This window comes from Chrysochloris asiatica, unplaced genomic scaffold (assembly GCF_000296735.1).
Source record: "Chrysochloris asiatica unplaced genomic scaffold, ChrAsi1.0 scaffold00005, whole genome shotgun sequence".
Classification (NCBI taxonomy): Eukaryota; Metazoa; Chordata; class Mammalia; order Afrosoricida; family Chrysochloridae; genus Chrysochloris; species Chrysochloris asiatica.
Genome location: NW_006408523.1, coordinates 15,112,734 through 15,133,662, shown reverse-complemented (window position 1 = coordinate 15,133,662; position 20,929 = coordinate 15,112,734). Strand labels below are relative to the sequence as shown.

The following is a 20,929-nucleotide window of genomic DNA, read 5'->3' as shown; positions in this document are numbered from 1 at the left end:
TGGTTGAGCATTTCAGCCACGTCCTGGGTAGGTGCCCAAAGTATATAACCAATATCAGCCCATATGGCTTCAGGAGCCGTAACACCCAGGACATCCACATTCATGGTACATGAAGGCCCTCAAGATGCATGGGAATGCATTTCCCATGGGAATACAAGGGACTGAGTGTGGATTTTTATAGGAAAACTTTGAATCAACCATGGTGGACTTTAAAGTAAAATCATTCAAAAAATAGGTACTTGAATTGTTTTTCGGAACAGTTTGCTCCAGTACACCCGTGTAGCACCGTAGGGTAAGCAGTCTACCACAAGGCTGGTTTGAACTTCAAGGTCAGTGGTTCAAACTCACCAGCCACTATTTGGAAACCCTATACAGGGTTGCTATGAGTCAGAACCAACTCGATGGTACTTAGCAACAACAGCGACACCTCTAACTAACGATTAAGACAAATGTGCCCAATAAGCTAGACAAACCTGATCTTTGTCCTTATACACTGATATTGAAAGATAAGAGATGGATGTTACATAAATATTCAAATTTATACTTAAAAAATCAATTTTGTAAGGATAAATAAATCTATCTTGGAAGAAGTACAGCCAGAATCCTCCTCAGAAGCAAGGATGGCGAGACTTCATCACCAAGTAGACTTTGGACCTGTTATCAGGAGCGATCAGCCCCTACGGAAGAGCATCATGCTTTTTAAAGCAGAGAGTTGGTGAAGAAGAGGAAGACCCTCAGTGAGATGGATCAACACAGAGGCTGCAAAATGGACTCAAACATAGGGACAGTTGTGAGGATGACTCAGTGGTTTTTTTCTGTTGTCACAGGGTTGCAAAGAGTTGTAAGTGACTTGATGGTCTACAACAATAACAACAACATAAATTTAAAAGCAAAGGTTTCAATGATATGTTGAAAACATAAAACGGATTTGGTGGCCCAGGGAGATAGCTGAAAGGACTATCGAGCAATTTTCTAAAGAACTGACATTTCCCTTGAGATCTGAAAGAGAAAAAGAGCAGGACAAAGATTATTCTACAGAATGGAAACCGCCAACCAAGGGGCTTCCAAAAGTTTATGGAAAAATTCCTTTATGTCTTAATTCCATTTTCCATAAATTTATTGAGGCTCCTTTACATATAAATCCCAAAAGTAGGACAAGAAACATGTGATGTCTTCAGTTCATAATAATGGAATGCTGAACAATCTGCCTAGATATTAGTGTTAGGGGAAGAAGAGGCTGAGCTGAAGAGGTAGAGGACCATTACCCTTAAAGCTCTATGCTGCCACTGAATCATTTCCAGCCAAATGACAAGAATGCATCAGCAAAGGTTTACTCTGCCAGCAGAGTGGATGCTAGGCCAAGGAAGTCAGGAACAGAAACAGAAAGACCCAATAAGAAGTCATTGAATAACCAAGGCTAGAGATGTTGGTGACCAGTACTTTGGAAGTATCAGAGATGAGCAAACAGACATTTGGATGGATTTTAGAAGCAGAATGACTTTGGTTGGTTTGGTGAGTTGGACCTGGGGAACTCCAAGAGGTAAGGGGGTGTTGGGTATAACTTTTCATTTAGGCTAGAACCATTAGATAGATAGCTTGCTAGTATTTACTGAGGTGGAGAAACAGGTGTCTGTCGGGAAGATCCAAGTTTAGACCTGTTAAACTGGAAATACTTGCAAGACATTCAAATAGCTAGGTGAGCAATTAGACCAAAGGATCGAGAGATTACAGAGAGATGTGAGCAAGATACATAAATCTGGGAACTGGGAACTCATAGATAGTGTTTAAATACATGGGTTGAGTGTTATACCAGGAAAATGGAGAGTAGATGAAAAGGACCCAGAAAGCGTCTGAAAAACTCCAGCATATTGAGTTCAGAGAAGGAAGAGCATCTAAAAAGACAAAAAGGATTTACTGGAAAGGAAAAAGAATGTGTATGAGAAAGAAAAGTGTATCATCAGAGACTCCAAGTGAGAAAACCGGTTTCCTGCGAAGGGAAAGGCCCACCTCTCAGTGCTACTGTGAGTTAAGAAGTTGGATGAAAATGGAAATGTCCCTGCTGGTCTTAGCAATATACGTGTAGCAGTGAGCTTCAAAACCAGATTGGAGAGGACGAAGAGTGAATACTAGTAAGGCAGTAAAAAATGATATATAGGTAAAAGATGTGAGAGAGATCGGACTGGAGAAAGATAGGGTGTCATGAAGGAATTTTGAGTGTGTGTGTGTGTGAGAGAGAGAGAGAGAGAGAGAGAGAGAGATTGGGTATATTAGCTCATGTCTACTGAAGTGAAGAGTCTGATATAGCCTAGTTACATAGTCTTTTATTCTTAAATAGTTAAGGATGTTAGCCTGATAAAATGTAGACCAGCAAGAAGTCTCCTTCAGATGTGAACAGCTCAGCAGTGAAAATAAAGACCAACACATCTCAGATTCTTCATCTAGTATTTCAGGAAGCAGTTCTAAAACCCTAAGTAGGTAGGCCTACACTCACATGGCACCTATATGACTCCCAATTTTCAGTTATCTAAATCCTGGTGTGGCGCTATGGGGTAAAGCACTGGCCACAAGGTCATTTTGAACCACAAGATCAGCAGTTCACTCACCGACCACTCCTTAGAAACCCTACACAGGGTCGCTATTAGTCTGAGCCAACAACAACAAACCTTTACATTACCTTGGTTTTTGTTCTAAGGACTTGAACAAGAAGCAGAGAATTCGTCAAAGCTTTACTTAATACAGTTCTCTTACAGCCTCCATACCATGCATTAATACTCATGGTCAGGTTTTTCTGATGCAAGTGTATTCTTAAGATCAACCTCAGCTAAAGCAACTATTTCAAAGGAAGGGTAGACATCCCCTTCCTTACCTCTCACCTACCCACTTAGACACCACGTGGAGATTTCCTAGGAGTTTTACCAGAGACCTTCATCAAGGCCAACTTGTAGCAGCCAGCCAAGCATTCCTTGCCCTGGTCCCAGCTCACCCACAGTTCTACCTGCTGCATCTATGTGGTGTGCACTCTTTATCACTATCAGCACTTTCCTCTTGTAATGATTGAGCAGCAGAAAACAGATCACACACACATCTGAGCCATTCATTACAGGGATCCCACTCTTTCTTGGTTACTGGACTTTCTAGTGGCCAGCAAAAATTCACCTAACTCTCAAGCATTTGATTTAGAAGACAGTGGATCTTAATTAGCCCCCCTCCAAAATAAAACATTGCTGCTTCAAATGGGCAACATGGCACCACTACCCAAAACCCAAACCCATCACCATCAAGTCAATTCCACCTCATAGCCACCTTATCGGACAGAGTCTAACTTCCCCATAGGGGTTCCAAGGTTGTCACCTCTTTCTCCCATGGAGCACCTAACCCTACAACCTTTTACTTAGCAGCTGAGTGCTTCACCAGTGCACCACCAGGGCTCCTTCATAATATGATAAACTCAGTGTAATCTAGTGAACACAGAGCCAGACCTGCACTTGGGAACAGGCTTCTGTTTCTAGCCTTCTCCTTGACTGGTCCTGTACACGACCATGGAGGAGATGCTATGCCTCAGATTTTGCCTCTGTAAAATGCCCACTTCCAACCTTGGAGCGCTAACTTGATAATGTCTGTAAGATGCTTAGAGGTTTTAGAGGAAGGCTACTACAGCGTTATTAAATGTCCTTCTTGTTAGAGCCATGCCAATGTATAGGACTAAAAAGTGGGAAAAGTAGTATCAGGAGTGAGCTTTGAATGATATTTGGCTTAAAAATGAAGTCAGGTCTATTTGTGTCAGTACTGCAAATGGGAATGGTCCTAAGACTGTGTAACTAACCCTACTTATTTCTGGTTGTGCTTCGATCTCACTTTGAATGTTAACTCTAAACCGCTAACCTGTTTCTTTCCCTTTATTCACTCTCTCCACCTACCTCTGCATGCCATACAGGGTCACTTTTGTGCATGACACCCGCTACCAGTATTGGTAGGTTCCAACCTTTTTTCATTTGTCTTTTATATGATGTACAGTATCTTCACTTGCTTGAAATATATGTCAGAGTTGGTAGAAATGTGATAGGAAGTGGACAGTCTATTTGGCTTTAGAGTTACCATAGGGGTTTTCGTATTTACAATGTACTTGGACATGTAAGAAAACGATGATTTTAATGTGAACACCTCTGTTAGAACAGCCACGAGAAAACCAGAAAACCGCAAGCACTAGTCTGCCAGATATTTTAATGATGGGTATTTTGTTTCTCTTTCTATGTCCTATGGTTTAGTTCCTTTATCAGAGAGGCAGGTTAAGTTCATCAATGTTTTAAAGTTTCATAGTGGTGTGCCTTTACCTCCTCTTTGCTGTGTGTTAGTTATCAGAGTTTCCCAGAAGTATTTATTTGAAAAATTACAAATAGATGTATTTTGAAACCAAATGTCTGAACTGCCTTGCTGGATCCTTACTATGTCAGCGTTAAGTGTTAGTTGGTTTGCGATGGTGAACACTACCTGAACATTCTCCTGGATGTTAAATTTTGACAGCTAGTAGTTATCCTCACACTTTGAAAGACCTTGGTGCAAACCTAAAATCTGTCTTTAGGACATGGAGCTTCGTTCCATTTAGAAAGAAAACAGACATTGGTAAAAATTTGTCTGGCTATTTCACAGGAAGTGCATTAAAATTTCCATCAAGGTCATGTTTTTTTGATCCCAAAAATAAACCGTAATCCACAGCACTTCCGGTTCAAATAAGCAGTGCTAAATTGGAAAAAAAAAAAAATTTTTTTTTTTTCCTATTTAACCACAATTCATTTCAAAGAATGTCGTATTCCAAATTGGCCTATACAGGGAATCTTTGATATTTCAGATTTGTGATTAAAAATGAGTATCCTGTACTCTGACTTCATTGGACATTATATTTCACGTGTTTAGAAACAGCCATTATTACATGCACCACCTACTCTCGATTTGGAATGACCTGTTATTAGAACTATGTTTATAAATACATCAACCAAAGTGATGTGCTTTGGCCTTTCTGGGAATCACTGATTATGTTTTAAAACTTCCTTTAATTGTACTTGTAATAAGCTATTTTCCCTTTTTTATTTCTCTCCCATGCTCCCTTGCTTTGCATTGTGATCGCATGCCATCTGCTGGTTTAACCCATGATGGCTTGCTGCTCTGATATTCACCATGCCAAACACCACTTCTATTACCATAATGCTACACCCTCCTGTTCATTGCTCCCATGGTTCCCCTCCTGAAAGTACCCATGATGCACAGCGCTACGTCCGCCACTGTCTCTGCAGCAACAACTCCTCCAACAAGTGTCCCCTTCGCAGCAGCAGCCACAGCCAATCAGGTTTGCTCCTTTTAAAGCTTTTCTTTCACAAATCCCAAACTCTAAATGAGTGCTGATATTTTAAAAAAAAATTCTCGGTGAGAATTTTTTTTCATGTTTATCCATCAAATTTTATTTTTTTTGATTAGTTTATAGCAAGCATTTGTGGACAGGTTGCACTTATTTAGAGTTAACATTTACTGCAAATAATGATGTAGCTATGTTTTGTGTTGCACTGTTTGTTTTCGTACCTAATATTGTGTAATTAACCTGACAGGCTTACATTCCTTGTAGCACAGTGTCACATCCGGTGGTTTGTGAATTGCTGTATAAGAATTGTACACGCTGCAGCCCCCAGGGTCAAAACTGGCTGTCTATTGATTCTGTTCATTCAGACCCTATCATTCTCTGGTTCAGGAAAATAGTCTTCTCTTAGAAAAGTTTCCCCTTGCTCTGTAGTGTCAAATGTGAAGCCTGAATAATTCTCATTAACAGTTCCTATGGGCTCCCGCTTTACCATCTGTGTAGGCACTGATGGAAGAGTCAAAGCATTCTCAAAGGGGAGTACCAAGCCAGTGGACTCACAAAGACCGGATACAGCGGGCTAGGGGGTTGTCACTCTGTTGTTGCTAACGCATGTTCCAATGAGACCATGATGTGCTGTTTCTGAGTGAGGGGCCCATTGGCTCTTCTCCGCTCTGTGGTCACAGGCTGACTGTATTCTGGCCACAACGAGACAATGTGAGGATGGGTCTGAATACTCCTGCTCCACCTAGGAAGAGATGCTATCGTGCATGATCTGCCTTCTTAAAAGAATCATTTTGTTTTGAGTTTTTTGTTTGGTATTTAAATAAAATTAACTTTGCTGGCTAAAGGTAATCGGGAGTACAGGTACAGGCGAGAGAGAAGGTGCAAGTTAATGGGGAAAATCAAGCATCAAAGGCGTAGTAAATGGAAGATTCCAAATTGCATTCTGTAGTTGGGGAGGGCTTGACAAAGAGATTTTAAATGCAATAGGTTTCATCACTAAATGGATGGGTATGAATGTTCTGGAAAGCAGGAATCAAAGTAAAACCCCCTGCCTACTCCTACTGGCCCCCTGCATTGGGGTAAAGTGGGAAACAGTGAAGAGACCACGTGAGCAGCTCTGAGACAAACACCAACTCACCCTCTAAGGAAAACCACCTTAGCTCCAGAGCAAATCCAAACAGTCCCCAGGTTACAAATGAGATCCGTTCCTAACCGTGTTTGTAAGCCTTTAAGTGGAATTTGCATTGGAGTCAGAACAACACGTGCATGTAGTCCTCATTTACCCTTATTTCATGCAAGAAAACTTGTGAAGCCTATGTGTAGCAGGTGACAGTGATGGTGATGAAGATTTTGTTGTGAGCTGGGGCTGGGTCAAGTCATTTCCAAGTGAGGGCAAATTTACATAGCGTTAAAGGGCAAGTGCGAGTTGTCCAGAGTCAGATGTTCTTGAAGCAGGTATCGCTTGTGTAACAAAGAACAGAAGATGCTAAAGTCCGTAGCTGGGAAGACTTCATTTTTTAATGCTAAGATGGGGAAAGAGAAGGAATCTATTTGCTTCGTTTCATTGTTGTTGATAGTACCATCGAGTCAGTTTATACTCATAGCGACTCTCTATAGAATTTCCAGGAAGTGGCATCGTGGGTTTGAGCTGCTGATCTTTTGCTTCAAACCAACCTTGCTGTCCAGTACATTATCCCACAATGCCATTCCAGGACTCCTTCTTTTCATTATTTGGGTCAAAGTACCTCTTTTCATTTGCTCATTCTTAATAAGCAAACTGTATAGCTGATTCTTTTATTTCTAAGTCCTACCTCCTTAAACTCTTGTTGATGAAATTGTTGACACAATTTTGTTAGCAGTCCCTTCATATCGGCAATTCAAACTGCCCAGCCACTCCTTGGAAACGCTATACAGGGTCATGATGATTCGAAACTGACTCGATGGCTCTTAACAACAACAGCATTTGTTACAATGCAGTTTCACCCACACTGACTTGACAGCACTTAGCAATAGCAAAATGACAAAGTACCACTTCTGACACAGGTATCTTTCCTAGGAAAGGAAGTCAAGATGAAGACATACTTTGTAGTTTTAGGATAAATTTCTTTATTTATAAATATGTGTAAGTTCTCATTTACAAATATTTGGTCTTGTGTCATGTATGTTTTGGTAGAAACAAAATGAGAGATTGCATAAGTATGTGCGCATCTGAATATGTGTGGGTACTGACGATAAAAAACATGGAATATTCAAAAGCTAAAATATATTACTTTAAAGCTGGTAAAGGAATTAACAAATTTAACTTCAATTAAATCCAAAGATGTGTAGTTATAGGAGGACAGGAAAATTGCTCTAAGATTCCTAGGTTCTGTAATTTACAGTTTATCCAACATATGGCAATAGTTGTGGGACTTACGAGTCTTGGTGTAGGTCTGTGGGATAAAGCCCTGGACCGCAAGGTCAGTTTGAACCACAAGGTCAGTGGTTCAAAGTCCCAGTCGCTCCTCTGAAACCCTGTATAGGGTCACTGTGAGTCGGAATCAACTCGATAGCACTTAACAAAAACAACAACCCAAATGATGGAGAAAAGTCCTTTCACACAACTTTTGAAGAAGATCTCCTTAAATGTGCAAACCATCCTGGTGTGGAACTGTACAATAAGCACTCAACTATAAAATCGGTTTGAACTGCAAGGTCAGCGGTTCAAACTCACCAGCTGCTCCTCAGTAACCCTATGCAGGATCACTATGAGTCAGAAAAGACTCAGTGGCACTTAACAACAACAGTAAACGTAAGTTTTTGAATATGATGTACTCTATATATTTTCAACAAGCATCAAAGAACTTGGAAATCCTTTTCGTGTCCACGGTTAGGAAACACTGAAATCACTGATGTCTGCAAGGTGACAAGTTATAATCGTACTAAGATTTTGCCTTTTTGATTAAAATGGAATCATATCTATAATGTGGTACTGTAGAATAAGCACTGGACTACTAACTGCAAGGTTGGCTGTTCAAACCCACCAGCTGCTCTTCAGAAACCGCTATGAGTCAGAACGGACTAGAAGGCACTTAACAATATATATGAATTGTATAAATCACTTACATTCGATGAAGCCCAGTTTCCTCATTTGTAAAAGGAAGTAAGCTCTTAGAAAACTTTCAGAGTCCCTTCCAACTCTTGTACTCCATGAACCTGTAGACTCCAATGTTGGTTATTCTCCACTCAAAGTATAAGCTAATGAGCCACAGCTCAGTGAATGAAAAGCATCCTCTCTCCTTTTCTTTCATTGAATGAACTGTCTTTAATAAAATAGAGCAAATTTTTGACAGTTTTTTTCCCCCCCAGTTAATTTGATCAGTGCAAACTGTCAGTTCAAATATTTCAAATCTCACAGGTACTTAACTAGGATACAATTCATTCGTAGAAGAAAGGTGATATACTAAAAGCGCTGAAGCAGGCTCTTCAGTCAGTTTACCTTTACATGTTGCTAAGGTCTGACCGAGCCCCATAGTAGGCTGAGATGGAATACAGAAACTACGTGCTCTGTTCTCAGGGTTCAGGGTTCAGTCAGTGTCACAAGGGAATGCTGCAACTGAGCTGTGACCTGTTGTTTGAATTGAAATCAAGGCAGTTCAGATTCAAATTACATTCTAATACATTTAAGAAATATAAAATTATTTGGTTGTTGTTGTTTCTAACTGTAGAAATGAATACACACACACACAAATACAGCAAGTGGAATTACAAAGAGCCTAGTAGCATTTATCATTTCAGTTAAGGTCTTTAGATTTAATATGTAATTTGTACCTAATATTATTATTATTTACATCCTACTTATTATACACAAAGTACTATTCTAAATAGTCTTTCATAGTTAGAATAGTACTTTGCATATAATAAGTGTTGTGTCATGTCTTATATATTATGAGAGAGAATACATAGCTATGATAGAAATACCCACTCAAACTTTACAATGTTATGAAATCAGTGCAATTATCATTATCCTTGGTTGTGGTGATGTGCCGTGGAGTCGGTTCCGACTCATAATGACCCTGTACAGGGTTTCTGAAGCTGTAAATCTTTACGGGAGCAGAAAGCCTCATCTTTCTCCCGAGGAACAGCTGGTAGTTTCGAACTGTTGACCTTGTGGTTCACAGCCCGATTCGTAACCACTACACTACCAGAGCTCCTTAGTTTACAGATAAAGCAGCTAAGACACAGGTTTACTACCTTTTACCTTGCTGTTGATCAACTTGGTTCCAAGTCATTGACCCTGTATAGGGTTTCTGAGGCTTTACATCTTCATGGGAACACAAAACCTCATCTTTCTCCTACAGAGTGACTGGCGAACTTGAACCTTGGACCTGTGGTTTGCAGTCCAATGCTTATCATGTTGGGCCACTGTGCTACCTTTTCTTCCTTCCTATTGTTAAGTGCCATCAAGTCTGTTCCAATTCATAGCGACTCTGTATAGGGTTTCCAAGGAGCAGCTGGTGGGTTTGAACTACTGTCCTGTGGTTCAAACCAACCTTTCGGTTCAGTGCTTTATCCTGCAGCGCCACAATAGCTGGTGAATGAATGGTCTTGCTGGTGAATAGTATTTAAATACCCCAAAGTCATCTCCTCCACAAAAATAAAACGAGGTTTAGTATGAGATTCCATTATAACAAACTTTTTTCCATAGTAGGAGATGAAGGAACCTTGCCAATACAGTTCACACTAGGGCAAATCCTAAACTGAGGGGGAAAAAAGCTACAAGATTGTTTTGAGTCTAGCTTCAAACTGTTTCCAGAAGCCATATCTTTGACCTAGTGAAGTCTATGCGCTATGACAACCAAGCTCTAATTCTTGGTTATATGGATTTGAAACATTTCTATAGACATCAGATAACAGCATTAGTCTTAGAGAAGTAGATTCGTGACTTTCTTTTGTATGAATCACTGCTACAGTCTTTATTCCTTGCTTTTGCCTGTCTTCTCACAGATAGCTTGGGAAATCCAGAAGAAAGTGATGATGATTTGTAAATCATTCAATTTTATCCTGTCAAGAGCTAAAAAGTATAATGCCTGTATTGTAACAAATTCAGTCAGAGTGTAGAGATAGAAGTACAAAACTTAGGATATAGATTGTCTCATTTTTAATAAAAAATTTAATGAGCGTATCATTAAAATTTCTATAGTCTGAATTGTTAGAGTACTTTATGCCATATTTACTTTTTTATTCCAAAATCCGACACTGTTTCAAAGGGAGAGAAAATAATTTCCAAATCAATATGTTTTAACTCTTAATTCCTTCATTTATATACAGAGACTTTTCAGCTTCCCTAATAACATCCTTAAAGGTCCAATTAAAATACAATTTATACTCTGAGTCACTCCATGAACCCCCAGGTAGAAGTCCTTTTCCCGTCCTCGTGAATTCTATAAGGACTTGATCTACCACATCCCTGGAAGCAGTTATCACTAGCTAGAAAGACAAGTGTGGACGTACAGAGGTGGGAGACTCTAACGTTTAGCTGAAAAGAACTAATAATCTGAGGAGTCCGAGTGGTAATTTGTGGGAGCAGACTGGACTGAGACAGGCAGGAACCGAAGTGGCAGATTAAAAGGCTGAGCCGTTCTCTGGTACAGAAGGATTAGAGAAGGACAGTGATAGAAACAGAAATCCAGGGAGAGGGAGCAGGCGGGAGAAGTCTGCAGAGCCCAGTCTGAGGTTACTGGGGTGGCCTGTGGGTCAATGCGCTGGACTGCAAAGTCGGTTTGAACTGCAAGGTTGGCGGTTCAAGCTCACCAGTCACTCCTCGGAAACCCTATACACGGTTGCTATGGGTTGGAACCGATTCGACAGCGCTTAACAAAATCAACAACAACAAACTGGGACCATGGCAGCTGGTAAATGGCTTGCTTGTCCTGCTTTCCCCTTGACAAAAAGAAAGTTACTTTAAACTGAAGAGAAATATGAAAAATACTTCGTCCTATAGCAAAACCTATCCAAGTAGAGTACTACATAGCAGTAAAATAGGTGTGGTGTAATCCTACCCCAAGGATTAACCACAACAAGTTGCCTCTGGAGGACCTCAGCTGGTGCCTTCTAGGACAGTGGCATGGTGGATTCACTGGTCGATTTCCTTTAAGGTGATTGACACTCCCAGGAGGTTTCCAACTTCCCACCTGAATGAGACCTCAGAGCTCCCCGGCTGCCCAAGGCTTTGCCTGAAAGTGCCCTTTCGATTTGGGATAGGTACATATTGTCTATGCCTCCATTTTGTTGTTGTTGTTGTTAAGTGCTGTCAAGTCTGTTCTGACTCATAGTGACCCTGTATAGAGTTTCTGAGATGCCGCTCATGAGCTTGAACCAACAGACTTGCTGTTCAAACCGACCTTGGAGTCCAGCGCATTAACCCACAGCACCACACCAGGACTCCATGGTAAGAGCTTTATAAAAGGAGGGTGATTCTTCATCTCCTGTTTTTCTGGTTTATGAACTCATACTAAGAAGAAAACTTTTTAGAAATGGGTTTATTAGGAATCTTTTTAAAGAGCACTCAAACAGGTTACCTTAAAAGCTCATAAAATCAAACTGTATATCTGGCAGTATGTTAACCAATACTTAAATATATTGTCAAACAGTGATCATTCATGCTTAAAATTACACTCTCAAGCTCTTGCCACATCTCCTGAGCCCTCCTAAAAATTAAGCCCCTTTCACAAAGGGTTGGTCTTGGGAAGTAGTCCTGGGAAGCACAAATGGGTTGAACTCACCCAGAGGTACCTTGGAAGAAAGTCCTGGCAATGTGCCCCCAAAGCTCACAGCCTTGAGGGCTTTCAGGAGCAGCTCTGCTCTGCGCACAGGTGGCCGCCAGGAGGTACAAAAGACGTCATGGGAACTGGTTTGGTTTAGGTTTTGTTTCATTTGAGCTTTAGGAAGAGCTTGTTTCAATCAGTTAAGAACATAATGTCAGTTGAATCCAACTCTAAGTCACCCTGTATAGGGTTCCCAAGGAGCAGCTGGTGGGTTTCAACTGCTGATCTTGTGGTTCTCAGTCCAGTGCTGATCCTACAGCGCCACTCCAGGACATACCTTCTGTTTATTCGATGTTTGATAGTCAGAAAACTCCATTTCCCAGAAATGCCTGATACAAGTTTACTATATATTCATGATTATCAGTTTCAAAATCTTAGAAAAATAATTAATTACATGTAAAGAGTATACTTTTATATGTTGTTCTTAAGTGCTGTCGAGTCAGTTCCAACTCATCACCACCATGTACAGCATTTTCAAGAACTATACATTATACTTTTTCTGCCCTGCTAAATTACTTTAATGTTGATAAAAGGATACTCTTTACATGTAATTATTTTGTTTTCTCTGATTAAGATGTTGTTGGAACTGATGATCACGTATACATTACACTTTTTCTGACCTGCTATAAATTCCTATGGTGTCCTAGTGTGGCGCTGTGGGTTAATGCGTCAGACAGCAAAACCGTTTGAACTGCAAGGTTGGCGGTTCAAACTCACTAGCTGCTCTTCGGAAATCCTACACAGGGTCGCTACGGGTCATGATTGACTCAATGGCACTTCACAACAAATAAATTCCTATGAACTCCTGGTGTGGCACTGTAGGATCAGCACTGGACTGTGAACCACAAGGTCAGCAGTTCAAACCCACAAGTTGCTTCTTGGGAACCCTCCACAGGGGAACTGACTCGACAGCACTTGACAATAGTATAAATTGCTATGGAGTTTTGATGTGGCACTGTAGGATAAGTGTTGGACTGCTAACCAGCTGCTCCTTGGAAACCCTATACAGGGTCACTATGAGTTGGAACTGACTCAATGGCACTTAACAACAGCAACGACAAACAGAAAGCCCACTGCGGTCAAGTTGACTCTGACTCCTAGCTAGTGATCCTCTGGGAATAGAACTGTCGCGTTGGGTTTCCAAGGCTGTGGATCTGTGTGGAAGCAGACTGCCACATCTTTCTCCTTCAGAGCAGTGGATTGAACCACCAACCTTTCAGCTAACAGCTAAATGTTTTTAACAACTGAGTCACCAGGGTTCCTTCATAAATTACTGAAGATATTTGTATGTAGGTTCTAGGACATATAAATAAACCTATTTATCTAAGGTCGACGGTTCAAGCTCACCAGCTGTTCCTTGGAAACCCTATACAGGGTCACTATGGGTCAGAATCAACTCGACGGCACTAAACAACAACAACGTACTAGTCCTGGAGTCCTGGTGTGGTGCTGTGGGCTAATGCGTCAGACTGCAAAGTCGTTTGAACTGCAAGGTCAGTGGTTCAAGCTCACCAGCTGTTCCTTGGAAACCCTATACAGAGTCGCTATGGGTCAGAATTGACTTGACAGCACTCAACAACAACAACATATTAGTCCTGGTGTGGCTATGGGTTAATGCACTGGACTGCAAAGTCAGTTTGAACCTCAAGGTCAGCAGTTCAAGCTCACCAACTGCCCCTAGGAAACGCTATAGAGGGAGGGTCGCTATGAGTCAGACTCAATGGCACTCAACAACCAAGAACTGGAGAGAGTTTTTACTTCATCATTTACCTCAGAGTTTTAGAAAACATCCACTTTTCAGCGCCATCTGTCTTGCCTATATTCAGACAAATGTAGGAGGCATGAAGCAATCTCCACTATTCACCATTTGACCCACTTGGGGGCCTGTGTTTGTTTCACAAGAAAAATCTTTGTTCTGCCAGAGCCCAGTGTGGGAGTAATACACCCTGTCAGCAATCTCTCCTGAAATACACCATGAAGTGGCTGGCCCTAGGTACGGATGATCAAACTGTGAAACACTCTTTTCTCAAGTTTGGCTGGTTTCTGGAAACAGATTACAGAAAGCTGGGCCCAAGTATTGTGCTCCAAAAGAGCCGAGACACCAACTGTCAGAATGCAGCCTTGTAAGAGGACTCTGGGCTGAGACATTTACCTTAGCATTATACCGCCAGCTTTGTCTAGCCACCTATAACTGTTTGTTTATATTTCATTATAACAGGAGATTCATTTTCAGAATTAGATTCTAAGATCTGGTTCCTTCCATGAAATGAGGCAGAATTGCCACTTACAGTATTTTGTGGAGAAAGGTAAAAGTGTATATGTGTTTGTATGGAGAGACAGTATACATGCTCAGTGTTCAAGAGGAACCTGCTTTGTAACACTTCAAGTAAAAAAAGCATACATACATATACATACGTATACATATATGTATGTACTATAGGATTTACATTCAGTTAATGCCATTAGTTAAGGCTGCTTGACAACAATTTGAGTTAAAATGTCATGGTGCAATGTGGACTCCAGCCTTGGTTGTTGTTGTTGTTGTTAAGTGCCATCAAGTCAGTTCCAACCCATAGCAACCCTGTATAGGGTTTCCGAGGAGCAGCTGGTGAGCTTGAACCGCCGACCTTGCAGTTCAAACAGCTTTGCAGTCTGGTGCATTAACCCACAGTGCCACACCAGGACCCCTTGGTAGTAAGGTTTAACAAAAGAAAGAGAAGGAAGAAAGGAATGGAGGGAAGGAGAAAAGAAATAAGGAAGAGGCAGGGAGGGAGGGGAGAGTAGGGAAGGGGGAGGCAAGGAGGGAAGAGGACAGAAGAGAGAAAGGAGGGAGGAAAAAGGAAGGAATGTTGGTCTTGGGTGGACTTGGATCTCTTATGTGATCCATATGTGGTGATGGTGGTAGTGTGATGTGGAGTCGGTTCCAACCCATAGTGACCTCGAATAGGGTTTCCAAGACTGTAAATCTTTACAGGAGCAGAAAGCCTCATCTTTCTCCCGTGAAATGGCTGGTAGTTTCCAACTGTTGACCTTGAGGTTCACAACCTGATTTGTAACCACTACACTACCAGAGCTTCTTTTGTAGCCACATAGAGGTAAATTATTTTTCCCTTTAAGAAATCAGAAAATAAGAAGGCAGTCCAAAATCAAACCCACTGCCACTGAATCAACTCAGTTCACCGTGCCCCCTGTCTAGGATTTCCAAAAGTACAAACTGTTACAGGGGATTTACAGAGTGGCTGGTGGGTTTGAACTGCTGACCTTGCGGTTAGCAGTACAATGCCTGACCCACAGTGCCACCAGAGTTGCTTCAGAAGGCAGCAGACCCCTGATTTTCCTGCCTCAGAAGCAGCTGCTTTGCAGGACAACCAGGAGGTTTCATTAATAAAAATATTTGCAGGTTTTCTAAGAAAAGACTAAGTTATATAAATGCTGTAATCTAGTACATTTTCATTTTTCATGAATAATTTACACCTTTTGGAGAGAAGCTTGGGCTGAATTCTGTTGTATGTAGCCCCTCAAGACATAATCTCAGTTCCAATTTTGTGCAGCTGAAGTGAAAATGTCAAGGGTCCTCAGGTGGAACCTCACTGCCTGGTGGATTGTCCTACTTATTGGATCTCAAACCCCATCCTCTTTTGCATTTTGATAGAACTTGGAGGGGGGGTGGGAATCTTTTTGAGATTGAGAAGTCATATTCCCAGGAGTATTTTGGCTTTCGTTGATGGAAATAAAATCCTGCTCAGTTTCTCATTTTAGATTTCCTCTCTTGAGGGGAATGAATCTGTAGTTCATTCTCTGTGTGTGTTTCTTTCCAGCTCTAGATTTATAAGGGAGTAGTCACTGCAATGCTGAAAATCAGTTCCATTTTCACAGGCTGGAAGATAAGTGGGGTCTCACTTTGAACACAAGCTGCTGTGAACAGAGTGACAAGTTGACTCGCAGACCTTTTTCTACACAAATCTTGCCACAGCTTCCTGCCTTCCAGCAGGGCTCCCTGCATGTTTGGAGAAGGAGGCTTCCTTTCCTCTTGGGGGATGGAGGAGTGAGCTCAGTGTGCCTGGTCCCTAGTTACTGCTTCCAGAGACCAAGAAAGAGCAACTGGGGAACTGACTATGGCTCAGGTTACAGGAACTGAAGTTCTCAAGCAGGTCACAGACACTAGCATTGGATCTGACCTCTCAGCCCCGACTAGCATGTCCCCTGGCCACATGGCTGGAGGCAGTGACTTCCAAGGTCAGATCTCTCAGAATCTGCTGGTCAGGCTAGGGGCCACCATGTTTGGGAGTTGTGAAGGGGCATGTTGATGACGCTGTGGGATCAGCACTGGACTGCTAACCACAAGGTCCATGGTTTGAGCCCACCAGTCTTGCCACAAGAAAAGCATGAGGCTTTCTGTTCCTATGAAGATGTACAACCTCGGAAACCCTATTCAGTGTCGCTATGAATCAGAAACCTGACGACACACAGCCACAGAGAAACTAAGGTGTTTCTGGGTGGATAGAACCAGTTCACAGACCCAGCTGCTAACTGAAAAGTTGACTGTTTCTGTCCACCCAGTGATATCTGAGAAGAAGGTCAGGCAGTCTACTTCTGAACAAACCACTGAAAATCCGATGGAGCAGTTCTACTGTGACACATACGGGGTCTCCATGACATAGAATCGACTTAACAGCAACTGCTTAACTGGTAATGCTCCTTAAGAACTTTACTGCCTCCTCATAGAGACATGTTGTTGTTGTTAAGTGTCATCAAGTCAATTTCGATTCATAGCAATCCTGTATAGGGTTTCCAAGGAGCAGCTGGTGACCTTGAACCATCAACCTTGCAGTCCAGCTCATTAACCCGCAACACCACAAAAATATCCACATACCCAAATGTTGCTAAGTTTTAGGCAGGGTCTTCTTCCTAAAGTGGCTGGGGTGGTATGTCTTGAAAGATGTGTTAAGTGCTATTGAGTAGGTTCCAACTCATAGTAACTCTGTATGGGGCTTTGGAGGAGCAGCTGGTGGGTTTGAACCACTGACTTGTGGTTAGCAGTTCCGTGTTGACTGGTATTTTCTGACATTGGTTTATGAAAAGCAATAGCTGTTCTAGCATCTAGAATCCATCCCAACGCCTCGGCACCAAGGATGATGTGTTGGAGCTTTTGGTCTGTTGGTATTCCTTTGGGTGATTAAGCTATGTCATTCTTATTGTCAGGACTCCTGGTTTGGTGCTGTAGGACAAGCACTCGACTGCTAATCACAAGATCAGTGGTTCAAGCTTACCAGTTGCTCCTTGGAAACCCTATTCAGGGTCGCTGTGAGTTGGAACTGACTCGGCAGCTCTTAAGAACAACTTATCTTATCATTACTCCCCTTGATCTTGAGTATTCAAGACGTCAGAGCTTATGCTTTGCTGTTGTTGTTGTGAAGTGCCGTCAAGTCGATTCTGACCCACAGTGACCCTGTAGAGGGTTTCCAAGGAGCAACTGGTGAGCTTGAACCACCAACCGTGCAGTTCAAACAACTTTGCAGTCTGACGCATTAGCCCACAGCGCCACACCAGGACTTACATAAGCACAAAATGCAGTCTCTTCTTATTGACCACAGTGCATTTTGGGAAACAGCGTCATAGAGCTGGTTGATGTGGTTTCCCATAGTAACAGGTAGGTCTGGTGTTGCATGCCTGACCCAAGCCCTGCATCCACTAACTCAGGGATATGAAAGGCAATAAGGCATTACAGCAAATGTACCCTAATCATGCCATACCCCTACATTCACATGGAAAGGGGAAAATGTGATGCAAGTTACATTATAAATGGCAACAGGAGTCCAGGTTAGTGAGGTGGCTGTGCCAAGTCACGTCAGTTAGGAAAGAAACAAAAGTAAGACTCAGATTGCCTAGACTTGAGCCTTTTCCTTTTCCCCACATTGTCTTCTAAGGAAATGGTTTCAGTGATCATTTAAGAGACTGCAAAGTATTACCGAAGGAGCCTGGTATTACAGTGGGTGAAGCAAAGGCCACCAGGTCACAATTCAAACCCACCAACCATTCTGTAAGAGAAAGATGAGGCTTTCTGCTCCCGGAAAGATTGATAGCCTCGGAAACCCTGTGAAACAGTTCTACTCGGCCCTGTAGGTTCTCTGAGTCCGAATCAACGATGGCAGTGGGTTTGGTTTTAGGGGAAAGTACTACAGAGCCTAAGGAGCTCTGGTAGCATAGTGGTTACATGTCGGCCTGCTAGCCACAGGGTCAGCAGTTCAAATCTACTAGCCATTCAACAGTAGAAAGATGAGGCTTTCTGCTCCCGGAAAGATTGACAGCCTCGGAAACCCAATACAGGGTTGCTAGGACTCAGAACAACAAAGTCAATGACTAATGAAAGGGGCTCTAGTAGCATAGTGGGTTACACGTTCAGCTGCTAACCTCAAGGTCAACAGTTCAAATCCACCAGCTACTCCACAGAAGAAAGATGAGGCTTTCTGCTCCTCTAAAGGTTTACAGCTTCAGAAACCCTCTACAACATCACTGTGAGTTGGAACCAACTCCATGGCACTTTACCATCACCACAGAGCATACTGACAACCAAACGTTGTTGTTGTTGTTGTTAAGTGCCGTCGAGTCGGTTCCGACCCATAGCGACCCTGTACAGGGTTTCCGAGGGTGTAAATCCTTACGGGAGTAGAAAGCCTCATCTTTCTCCCACGGAGCGGCTGGTAGTTTCGAACCGCTGACCTTAAGGTTCGCAGCCCGATTCGTAACCACTACGCTACCAGACAACCAAACATAGCTTAGGCAATTACTACCCTTTATAGCATACTTGTCAAATGCTGCAGATTGTACTTTTATATGATAAAAACACACACTGGCCTTGTTGTTGTTTGCCGTGGAGTCGGTTCTGACTCATAGTGACCCTGCACAGGGTTTCCGAGGCTGTAAATCTTTACAGGAGCAGAACGCCTCATCTTTCTCCTGCGGTACCGCTGGTAGTTTCGAACTGCTGACCTTGCAGCTCACAGCCCGATTCGTAACCACTACGCTACCAGAGCTCCTTGTTAAGGGTGGTAATTATCCCCAACTTACAAATGAGAGCACTTCTGCTTAGAGAACCTGAGGGATTGACTCAAGATCATGCCATTGAATGGCAAAATCATGTGTAGAGCGTGCCCCTGACTCCTAACCGTGCATTTTACAATGAGACCCACAGTGATTAGATGATGCACCCAAGGTTAAATAAAGAGTTAGAAACCTAGTCTCCCAACACCATACTTAGCCCTCTTTTCTGTCTATCAAACCAAACCACAATCCAATATTCACATGAATTCATTTTTCTTTTTGTTTCTAATCATCAATAGTTTTGCCTTCTTAGAATTTAGAAAAAGGTTTCCAAGGAATTGAAGGATGCTTGGGAAGTTTAACTAGGTACCGTCCTTTTCTCTTAAGTTTGTTTTTCCATAATAATTTCATTACTTCTCCCCAAATCTTTCTTTGTGTACTTGTAATTGTTAGGCTGAAGTATTTAAAGGGCCAGAGAAAACCCCTTGAGTTATGAGGAATCCAGGAGGGGAAACTACTAGAAATTGATTCCTACTGTTCTTAGTCTTTGTTCTTCTCTGACACTGTACCTTTTAAGCTGGCCTTAAACAAAGAGAGTTAAAATACGGAACTCTAAGAAATGTGTAAAGAATTGGAACAAAATTCCATTGTTTTCCTTTGCCTTGGACAAAGACATTTAAGAATCGCTTTCTTTTTGTAACATAAATTGACAAATGCTTCCTTTATTCTACTGTTTATGTGAGAAGACTTGAAACCTTGAAAAGGGATGCAAAGATGTTTATTAGACAAGATTGCATATTCAGAAGTGTCATATCGTTATTTGCACTAAACTCAGTGATCTAAGAATTAAAAGTAAATATGATAATTGGCACAAAAACATGACTGTTTTGTGGCTTAGACTAGAAAATGGAAATGAGTGAGGCATTAGCATATTTTAATTTAAATGCCTTCTCATTGGTTCCTCTGACCCTCCACCTTACCAAACATGACATCCTTCACCAGCAACTGGTCCCTCCTACAATATGCCCGAACTATGAGAGACGAAGTTTGGCCATCTTGGCCTCCAAGGAGCATTCTGGTTGCACTTCTTCCAACACAGATCTTTTGGTTCTATGGGCAACCCATTGCACTTTCAATGTCAGAGAAAGAGAGGAAGACCCCCAGTGAGATGGATTGGCAAAGCAGCAGCATCAGTGGGCTCAACTGTGACAACTATTGTGAGGTTGGCTCAGGATCGGACAGTGTTTCGTTCTGCTGTGCATAGGGTCGCTATGAGTCGGCACCGACTTGATGGCACATAACAACAACAGTTGGTTCCTACCATGTTGTTGTTGTTGTTGTTAGGTGACATCAGGTTTTTCACATGCATATCAAATTATTGAAAATACCATCGCCTGGGTCAGGCAAACCTTAGTCCTCAAGCTAACATCTTTAAAGTGTTGCTCTTCAACACTTTAAAAAGGTTTTTGTGCAGATTTGCCTAAAGCAACACATCATTTGATTTTTTGACTGCTGCTTCCATGAGTGTTGATAGTGGATCCAAGAAGAAGTCTTTGACAACATCAACCTTTTCTCCATTGATAAGAATGTTGCTGATTGGTCCAATGGTGAGAATTTTTGTTTTCTTTACATTGAGATGCAATCCATATTGAAGGCTGTGCTCTTTGATCTTCATCAGTAAATATTTTAAGTCCTCTTCACTTTCAGCAAGCAAGGTTGTATCATCTGCATA

At 41.9% G+C, this 20,929-nt stretch overlaps 1 protein-coding gene across 3 annotated transcripts in view; it reads left to right on the top strand.

Annotated features, from left to right (window-relative positions):
• Nucleotides 1-20,929, top strand: part of MBNL2 (muscleblind-like splicing regulator 2) — a 230,877-nt gene that overhangs the window by 188,233 nt on the left and 21,715 nt on the right. The window contains exons 7-8 of one of the 3 annotated variants that reach the window (XM_006831992.1): nt 3,935-3,970; nt 5,247-5,341. The exons of 1 other annotated variant lie outside the window; for it this stretch is intronic. In XM_006831992.1, the coding sequence (XP_006832055.1) occupies nt 3,935-3,970; nt 5,247-5,341 (131 nt within the window). The remainder of the gene's footprint in view (nt 1-3,934; nt 3,971-5,246; nt 5,342-20,929) is intronic. One more of the 3 variants, XM_006831991.1, reaches the window with a different exon arrangement.